The following is a 10,657-nucleotide window of genomic DNA, read 5'->3' as shown; positions in this document are numbered from 1 at the left end:
AAAGCTGCCTTGAATTGACTGAATCGGGGCCCAGTCACACTGACATAGTTATGCAGGTCAGCATTTGTGCAGGTAAAAAATGTTGGCATGTACAGTACATTGGCTATAGACTTCTAAGAACTGGCCTCAATATTTCTGCACCTTTGTTTAGAGAGTCCCACTATGCAAGACATTTGTCAAAATAAGCTATTTTGTTTTCCTTCGCAGCATAATGAGGAATCAATCTGAAGCTGCTATGCAAAACGAGAGCCGGGGATCTATCTTGTACAGTGAGTTATGCTGAAAGAAACTGCAAGTTCAGAAACTTGCCCGATGAACACTTTGCTCTACATTTGTCTTATTGGTGCACAATCAGGGGCAAATCAATCTAATGTCTGGCCCGACTTGAGCACTTAAGACCAATATTGATCTCCTTACCACTCCATCTTGCCCAGAATGAAAATAAGCACATTTGATGAAATATAACTCATTTTTCCTGTAAAAATGTAACTTTTTCCTGTCAGGTAAGCTTCTTAATTGGGTGCTCAGAACTCCAGGCATAAGGTGTAAATAAAATATTAACAGAAAAAACTTTTTGGGAGGATCAATTTTCTCACATAATTATGTTGCGTTATATTTCTCTCATCAGCAGGCTGACATTGTGAGTAAAATGTAGGTAATAGTCTGTTGGCTGGAAGTTCTTAGTCAATTTAACATGAATAGAAATCTGAGAACAACAACATCAAGGTCTAACCAAAGGCCAAATACATTAATCAACATTAAATAAATAATTTCACTTGCAATGCGTGATATCAGAAATCAGAGAAACCGTTGTCCCATTTTAGAGAAAACTTGGGGGGGGAGTCAAATAAAAAGACACAGACAAAAAGATGGTGCATTATGGAAACAATAAATAGAAACTTTGCAGTATTCCTTCCTCTTTTCAAAAGGTTGACATTTGTGCATCTGTGCAGAGGTAGATGCATGTGCACATGTGAACACACACCCACACACACACACAAACACACACACACACATAAACACCCCCACACATGCACACCCACACACCATGTGCACACTTGTTGTGTCAGAACACACCCTGACAGATCCCACAGCACAGTCTCCTTTATCTCCTTTGCATATTTGGATGTTGAATACTGTCTCTTTTTTTTCAAGTTCCTCCCACGCGGCATGTTGCTTTTGTCCATTGCTCCTCTACCATGGGCTGTCGCTCCAGTAGCCGTTTACGGTGCCTCCTACTGAATGGCCACAGCCAAGACAAGAGATGGATGGCCAGGAGAGGAGGGATGGGGACGGGGTAGGGTGGGAGTTCATGAGGGTTACAACAGGGAAAGAAAGAGAAGCCAAAAAAGGGCGTAAACTAAAAATATTGCCACTGACAGCCAAATCACAGTGGAGTCAGTGCAAAGTTGTATCGCTGTTGGTGGTGATGGGCAATGAGATGAAATTCTCGTATATAGGCTGAGCTGCAGAGTTAATACGCTTGTCACCGCATATAAAATGTGGAGCCAAATATTTAATAATTGCTGTGCGAGTGTGTCGTTATTGTCTTACACGGAAATTTGGGTTCATCTGCTTACCAATGGAAACAAAAGAACATGTGTTTGATATTGTTTCATCCATGCATTGAAAGCTCCTTTTTGTTATTTGCATGCAGCTTTTTTCCCCTTTAAAAAATAAAAATAAAAAAAAGACTATTCAAGAAGGAAGTGTACCCCAAAATGTTCTTTACAATAATATGTTCTATGCACCTCCACTAGTCTAAACACGACATTGTGATTAATATTGTGTTTGTACAATATGAGTTAAGCAGCAAAATCCACCCGTCTTTTGCCATCTCAGGTGGCGGCCATTTTGTCACTTCTGTGGACTGAAAATAACATCACAGATGCTCAGGGCTCAACCAATCATGGCTCACCTGGTTTCTGAAACTGAGCCATGATTGGTAGTTACCTGAAACCTGAGCAACTGTGATGTCATTTTCAGTTGATAGCAAGTGTCAAAATGGCCGCCCCCTGAGATTTTATTACTTAAATCATATTCCACAAGCACAATCAATCAGAATTCTGTGTTTGGACTAGCGGAGGTGCATACAACATATTTTTGTAAAGACATTTTTTGTGTTGACTTCCCTTTACCAGAGAAACAAAACCCTGAAAACATGTTTTTCCAGACTATTCTTCCATTTGCTCTTATAATTCTCACAAGAGGTTACATGTACAACACTTGACCTTTCTTATTTCTGACTCAGATATCAAAGAAATGAAAAGATTGACAACAATGCAGCTCAGTCTTCTACTGAGATGAGAGTACGTGGGGAGCATGTGGGGGTGATGGAGCAACTTTGCCCCCCAGGCATCCCATACTTTTCAGTGACAGTGATTGCCAAAATGTATGGCTTGTGGCTCACTAAAATAAAGGTAGCTGCCCTTCTGTGCGCATTACCATTCGTAGACTTATGTTTGACATCAATCCAGCAAACATTTCTATCCCACTGTGAAAAGGAGTTACATCCGACATTGATAGATGAAGCTTTGTGTGTTAATTACCAAACAGCATGGACACATTAATAACAGCAAATTGAAAACAGGGAGGCTACAAAGATTTGATTCCTAAATAAATATGTGGGACATGAGAACTATTATACAGCTGTATGCTTTAGTTTGTAAAACCTATACTTGGTGGACAAATAAAGACAACGAGTAATTTGCATTTTTCCTTTAGGTTTATTGGAACACCTTTAAGAGGTCTTTAAGAGTGTCCAAACGAATCTGGAAATACTATGACTACTGAAGAGGATAAAAGTGAAAGTGGATTACATTATTTCTTACAAACTAACCACAATGGGTTTCCAGGTTCAGGGTCTATCCACAATTAACGACACATTTCTTACGATATTTTCCCTCCATTTCCCCTGCAACGTGACTGCGACGCATGTTTAGTGTGAGGCTTGAGTTAGAAGCAGGAGAGAGCTCATATATTTGATTTATTTTATATTGCGGGTACACAATGCAATTCTTCTGACTCTCTTTTCTCGTGGCTTGGACTAAGAGAGAAACAAGAACTATGCCGCGTGCATCTAATAGTGTGGCTTTCATTTAACATCACATAGAAGGTGCAGAAGTGCCACAGTTTCATTTTCTGAAATGCTTTTTACCTACAATTTCATTTTTTTCAATCTACTTGTCGATATATACTATTATTTTTTCCGATATGACATAAAAACACATGCTAGAGTTTTGTGTGTGTGTGTGTGTGCGTGCGTGTGTGTGGGTGGGGGTGGGTGCGTGTGTGGGTGTGTGTGTGTGTGTGTTTATATGTGTGCATTTATTATGGGGTTTGTTTCATGTCTAAGGGCATTCTCCACATTAACAAATATATGTCTAAAAAAGTTACTACATCTCTCATATTTGAGAATCAATTTAACACATCTGCTCAAGGGACAATACTCTAAAATGAAACTTGAATATAAGTTACGGTAGTCGCAGTACAGCTTGTTTAGCAATGTAAAACATAACCAAGTGACATTTGTGAGATACTGTAGCTCTGGTGCAAAATTGCTGATAAGCCTGCGAACATGGTGCATTTGGTTCAGTTTGGATTTGCACTGAAGAAACTCCAAGCGAACCCAAAGTGCTTCTCCACATACTGTAGATACTATATGTTGGAAGGCATTCCTGTTCTCTGTACAACATGCTACCGATGCACTATACCACTGCTCTATTGTGCGGTATCGAATTAATGCAATCATCAGGACCATGTGCATACCATACAAGGAACTGTATTAGAGGTCGACTAAATCTCCAACAATGCGGTGGGTCTGTTCACACACGATTTAACTTCTCTAACTTCAAGTTCAGTTGAAACAAGTCAAATGTCAAGTCAAAATACAGCATAAAGCTGTATTAACCTAAACGGACCTTGCCTCTGTCCTCCTTGTTAGTCAGCCAGGTATGTTAGAGTATTTAAAAATACACCTGCACATCTACCTACCTATCTCAGTATATTCGGAAGAGTTGGGGTCATTTCAGGACATGATTATTTCTTAAAATGATCTGTACTCATACAGAGACTGCAGAACGGTGTTTTTGAGATGGATAACGTGTCTTTAAGGTACACCTTCCCTGTGTGTCTTTGTTGTTTTTCACTGCCTAAAATGAAATGTACTGTATTTTTGTGTGTTGTCATATTTCCTTGTTAGCTATACTGCACTACAAGATGGAGGGGATGGGGGAGTGGCATCGCCTGAGGCCAGGCGGCTCGAAGGGCTCAAAGGTGGAGTTGGTGATAGGGGTGAGACGCAGCGGGGCGCCCGTCATCCCGGAGATGTTATTTAGGCTGCGGGATTTCTCATAACCTGTGGCTACATAACCATGAGATGCACAGGTCAAAGGACAAAAAAGATAAAGATGTCGACCACAATGCGCATTCATGTTTTCATGACAAAGTAGTAATGTAAGCAATGTGTGTTATGGGATTGCAAGGCAAATTTGAAAGTAAACAGATGTTAAAAGACATTTATGTAGACATGACAGCAGCACACATTAAAAACAGCAAGTATAAGCCATTTGTTTACGCATAAGCATTTGTTAAGTTAAAAACAAAATCAGCCCAAACGAAATGAAATAGTTTAGACCAAAGGAGGAAGTTGGAAAAGACAGACAGATAGACAGAGGGACAAACAGAAGGACGAACAGACACAGGACAAAACAGAAACATGGGTTACAAAAATCAGTTGCCACAATATCCCTTGAACACATACATTTGTGAGGCACAACTGTGTCCAAGGGACAATACAATTGTTTAGTACAAATCCTCAAATCTTCTAATGTTTGTGAAAAGTCAATCATATTTTTCGTCCTTTATTTCTTTATTTCTTTATTGTGAATCTCAACTGGAGAACACACTCTTCCCAAAGCATTTAGTTTTGCTTGTAGAAAGTGGTTCACGTTACTTAAGAACATCAACTGTGGCGAGTAGTGTATGCATGGGTAGGTCATCTGGAACTGAGCTCATACAGAATTAGAGAATCAGATGTAACTACGGCAGCACTGCAAATGTTTAATGTTATGTCTATATTGCTTCCAGTATATTTATGCAACAGTGGGTCAGTGGGCAGCATGGCTGCCACACAGTCCTGAGGTTGGGGGTTCAAATCTCGACACTTCTGAGTAGAGTTTGCATGTTCTTGAGCTTACATGGGTTTTCTCCCCTAAACATGGATGTTAGGTTTATCAAATACTTTAAATTGTCCATAGTTATGAATATGTGTGTGAATGGGTATTTGTTCATGTGCCCTGTGTTTGGCTAGTGAACAGTCCAGTGTTTACCCTGCCTCTCATATAAAGTCAGCTTGTATAGGCTACCGCTCAGTCATGTCCCAAAACAGGATAAGCGGAACAGAAATAAGCATGGGTGTGTAATGTTGTATGGCATGCTCTGTATGTATTGCTGATCGTGGGTGTTAAAGTAGCAGGAAGTAGTTGTTTGAAGGTTTATTATTACCAGAGCTGGGAATTTCGTAAAAAAATCACGGTCTGTTTATCGTCTTCCACCTACAGGCGGGGTACCCTTCTGCCGTCCGTTTATCCTCCAATTTGTCCGGCAGGACCAATTAGTAATTGTCTATAGGCTGGGGTCCGGCTATCAGTTTAAACGGGCTTCCGTCAGCGTTTCCGACTACCAACTTCAAGAATAGAAAAAAAACCTCACTTTCTCGGTGACTCAGCTCACGCCCTCTAATGATGAGCCGCCACTAAAAGCCTAAGCTGAAAGTGTGTGGAAATATTTACCCAATAAATAATATGCAAGTCCATCCTATGATAAAAGCAAGAGTGAAATAGAAACAGTGAAACTGATAAATGCTTAAATATTTTTTTGCCTGGTTACAATGTCCCATTTAAAAACACGCTGTGGTATAGAACACGGATGGGCAACTGGCGGCCTGAGGGCCACACTCTGAGTGGCCCCTTGATTAATTTTCAATACATAAAATGAATTAATGCATTTTGAAAAAAATATATTTTTCTGAACAAACATAAAAAATCTTCAAAATAACAATCAATATATGATTTCCGCAAAGAACAGAGGAATTTGGGGACAAAAAATCTTGGCCAAACAGGCAAAAATATTGAAAAAAAAGGTGAAGAAAGCAAATATACAAATCTGTAGTTGCCGAACTGCAAATATGCAGAGGTTGACTGTAATTTAAGTTGTAACATCTCCATTCAACACCAGATCACAGACATGTCTTAGTTGCCCGTACACTGGGGCTTATGCGACCCTATACTACAATGCGAGTAGGCCAGATAATTTTTTGTGGATTTGGAATGATTTGCAGGACAATCATTGTAACTTAATAATATTGAACTTTTGAGTGTTGGGTTAGGATAGTGGAACTTTCTTATGCATATTTTGCGCATATACAGTACACATTTTTTTCTCCATATTTAAAATAGTGTTTGTTTGCTACAGAACACAAGACCGGTGTTCTGAAATTCCTTCCTACCCGTCGAGATGTCCAACCAATGCCCAGTGCGCTTGCTCACGCATGAGCACAATGCCGATAAGTATTTTCGTGGGAATTTTGTAACTTTTTGTCCTACCTGTCATAGGCTCTTAAAGGCAGTGAGTACTTACTATTTTCCTTTTTACTGAGTCTTATTTGACTTTTTCATTGTCTCATAAATACTTTTGGCGTGTGTGTTCTGTCATAGCTTTTTAGCTTTGTGTTTTCTTGTAGCAGCTTTTGATCATAGTGTTGATCTGTTGACCACATTCATCACACAGTGTATGTATACCACACTCAATTGTCTCATTCAGTAGTCAGGACGTCATACCGGCTTGTGCCTCTGTGTAAGTATTTTCTTAAGGAATTTTTACAGTTCTACCTGCCAGTCTGCATCTAAACAAAACAAGCTGAAAGGGCATGGTAGTATTTTGGCTGTCAGATTAGCCTTTGGTAGGAAGTTTCAATGGGGTAGGACAATTTGGCAGAACGGCGGTTCATTTAAGAGAAACATACACAGTGGTCCCACTAATTATAACAACTACATTCAGCATAATGGCGGCGAGTTGAATTTGTATCATTTGTTTGTGTAGCCCGGTGGTAAATTCGGGGTAGAGTAAAATTTCAGCATCTAGTGGGTTACTAAAAATCCATCGCCACCTTTTGCTAGAAGTGAGTGTAGTACTATTTATTATATTACTAAATGATTCAAATATGATTCAAATATATTTCACCTGCAGTTTGGTGAAATAATTCTATGTTGTAATGTAATGAGAGTTTTGGCCTTGCTGTGTTCTTTTCATTGGGATTCGTTGTTAGAAGAGTGCACCCAGTGTTGCTGATTTGATTGACAGCTAATGCGGGATGGGTGGGACCAGTAAGGGGCGGTAAAAGAGACGTGTTTTTCACGCGAGAGGACGAGCGTGAAACACGCAAACTGTATGGTGAAGAGGAGAGACGTGCTCTCTCTCGCGAGAACACGGAGAAACGAGGAGAGAGACGAGGGACGGCGCGAAAAAAAAGGAAGGACGAAAAAAAAAGGAAGGACGCCGGTGGTGGTGAGCGGCCGACACACGGACGGGACGAGGACTAAATTGACAAATCTGAGCAAGAAGCTCAAAAGTGTGTGTGTGTGTGTAGTGGGGGGGGGGGGGGGGGGGGGTGCGGGTGCGTGTGTGTGCGTGTGGGGGTGTGCGTGTGCGTGTGTGTGGGGGTGCGTGCGTGTGTGTGTGTGGTGGGCCCACCGTTCGTAAAAATATATATAAAAGAAAAGAAAAAAATACATTGTACATTTTTTGTTTTGTTCATATTGTTAAAAAGTATTTTAACTGTGTTTAGACAGCTTTAGTGAGAAGGTTACCATGGTATAGTTTTCGAAGAGACCTTTTTTTTTAAATTTTTGAGAACAGATTTGATTTATTATATTGCAGCATATTATTTTCACATTCTTATTTCAGCAATTCATTATTCATTTACATGTTTTCCTATATTAAATATGGCCGTTTCTAGCCTAAATATTCATATTCTCTCTGAGTCTCCTTTTGCTTAAATAGGCTATTTTTGTAACTCGTTTTAGTTATTAATATCCAATTATTGAGGTGCACCTGCGTGAGCTCTACCTGACATTTCACTGAATCCAAACACCCGCCATTCTCGGGTTAATTCTATATAGAGTGGTAGCAAGGGTGCAACATTTGTATGCCAATCTAACAGAATATGTCTCCATGAGAAATGGGTCTTTGCAAAAAAATGTGGGGACTGCTTTAATGTACTGAAAAATCTCAATAACGTCATCAACTAATCATCTATGACTCTCGTCACATTAGCGTTTATTACGAAAAATCGTTAGTCGTGCTTAGGGAGACCAGACCTGTACTTAACAGGGCACATTACCAAAAATTTATTGAGCAGCAGTGCATATCGTATATGACGTCAACTCTGGAACCTGGCCAGGCCAGGCCAGGGGAGCTTCATTCAAATCGGTCGAGACAACAGACATGCTGAACCTGTATATATATCGCTTCTCAGGTTATCCTGCACTCAGCCTGCCAACGCTGTGCCGCGAACCCCGCCTATTCCCAAGACAACTTCTGGACTTGCTCTCCGATACACACTATCCCTGTTTCAATAAACACATCACTGTATTTCTCAAGTCGTCTCAGGTCTCTGCAATTGGGTCCTCCTCACCCCCAGAACACCGACAGCTTGATCTGGCCAGCTATGGACACAGCAGAGGCCAACCCAGTCAGTCAAAGGCTCGCCGGACAGGGCGCGCTTCTGGATCAGCATGATCAAGCACTCACCATGTTGACGGATCGAGTCCGTGAGTTCTCACAAGCCCTTGCCACTCCAGTACACACACGCAGAGATTTACAGCCAGCCTCTGCAGCCACCCCACCTTCCTCCCAGGTGGTTAGGGAGCCACATGTGCCTCCCCCAGCCCCCTATGACGGCAGCAGCCCCTTTTGTATTCTTCAGACCAAGCAAAGATTTCGTACCTCATTGGCTTCCTTCGGGGCTCTGCGCTTTCTTGGGCCACCTCAGAATGGGAGCGTCAGTCCCAAATCTGTACGTCATATGCTGCCTTCACCGAGGAGATGAGGAAGGTGTTTGACCACCCAGTCCATGGTAAGGAGGCTGCTAAACGGCTCATGTCCCTACGACAGGGTTCCCGCAGCGTGGGTGAGTTTTCTGTTGCCTTTGGATGCTTGCTGCGGAAAGTCACTTCAATGACGAGGCACTCCAGGAGGTCTTTCAGGGGGGACTGAATGAGTCCCTTAAAGATGAGTTGGCTTCCAGGGACAAGCCGATAAGCCTTGACCAACTCATCAGCCTTGCGATAAGACTTGATTGTCATCTGCTGGAGCGCCACCGAGAACGCAGTAGGTTCCAGACACCACCCCCTGCCTTGCCACATCAGCACACTCCAACCCCTTCCTTCAAGTTACAGAGTTCACCAATCACACCACCCCCTGGTGCTGACGGTGAACCGATGCAATTAGGACAAGTCCATCTTACTGTCGAAGAGAAGACACGCACATGCAATTCTAACCTCTGTCTTTACTGTGGGGGAAAGGGCCACTATATCACCAATTGCCTGCTGCGTTCAGGAAGGGCATCGGGCTCACCTATAGGGGTGGACCGATTGGTGAGTCTTGTTTCCAATGCTCCTTCCTCAGTTCGTTTCAAGCTATCTGCTACCCTCTGTTGGAAAGAACTGTCTATGCCCCTCTTTGCTCTTATCGATTCTGGTGCAGCTAACAACTTAATCGACCACAGCCTGGTAAAACAGATCGGGATCGACCTAGTACCCCTGTCCACTCCCATCAAAGCCCGGGCTCTCAATGGACAACTCCTTTTCTGCATCAACCAGGACACCACACCAGTGACCCTTGTACTTTCCAGAACCACCAGGAGGTAACAAGTTTTTACGTTTTTGAGAGTCTTCAAGTTCCTATCGTACTGGGTTTACCTTGGTTGAGGACCCATAATCCCAGTATAGACTGGAGGGGTGGCAAGGTCACTTCTTGGAGCGATTTCTGCCACAAGAATTGTTTGAAGTCCGCTGTAAGCCCTGCTTGTACTCAACAACTAACAGAACAGTTGGATCTTTACCTTATCCCTGCCTGTTACCATGACCTCACCCCTGTATTTAGCAAACACCGTGCCACCTCCTTGCCCCCGCACAGACCGTATGTTGTGCCATAGATCTCAAGCCAGGTGCACCCCTCCCCAATGGTCGGCTGTTCAGCATCTCGTGGCGGGAACGGGAAGTAATGGAGGAGTACATATCTGCGTCTGCAGAAATCATCCGGCCTTCGTCCTCACCCGTAGGAGCCGGGTTCTTCGTGGACAAGAAGGACAAGACCATGTGTTAACTGTAGAGGCCTAAACAGTATTACAATCAAGAACAGGTACCCCCTACCACTTATTGATTCTGCATTCACACCCCTCCACGGTGCCAAGGTTTTCACCAAACTGGACCTGCGCCACGCATACCATCTGGTCCGCATTAGAGAGGGAGGTGAATGGAAAACGGCTTTCAACACCCACCGCGGCCACTATGAGTACCTGGTTATGCCATTTGGTCTGACAATTGCTCCTGCTGTTTTTCAGAACCTGGTCAGTGATGTCCTACGGGATATGATT

The 10,657-nt window shown here is 42.5% G+C and overlaps 1 protein-coding gene across 2 annotated transcripts in view; it reads right to left on the bottom strand.

The window, feature by feature from the left end:
- Window positions 1-1,129: 1,129 nt before the first annotated feature.
- Window positions 1,130-10,657, bottom strand: part of LOC147135002 (voltage-gated potassium channel KCNC1-like) — a 75,547-nt gene continuing 66,019 nt past the window's right edge. Inside the window, exon 5 of one of the 2 annotated variants that reach the window (XM_086055108.1) lies at window positions 1,130-1,238. In XM_086055108.1, coding sequence (XP_085911234.1) covers window positions 1,195-1,238 — 44 coding nt within the window. In that variant the 3' untranslated portion in view covers window positions 1,130-1,194. Of the gene's footprint in view, window positions 1,239-2,128; window positions 4,364-10,657 lie in introns of those variants that run through there. The other variant, XM_086055107.1, reaches the window with a different exon arrangement.

Source organism: Filicampus tigris, chromosome 16 (genome assembly GCF_054856515.1).
Source record: "Filicampus tigris isolate MCC_2025a chromosome 16, RoL_Ftig_1.0, whole genome shotgun sequence".
Classification (NCBI taxonomy): domain Eukaryota; kingdom Metazoa; phylum Chordata; class Actinopteri; order Syngnathiformes; family Syngnathidae; genus Filicampus; species Filicampus tigris.
Note: the sequence above shows the minus strand (reverse complement) of the source record. Positions and strands in the feature narration are given on the sequence as shown.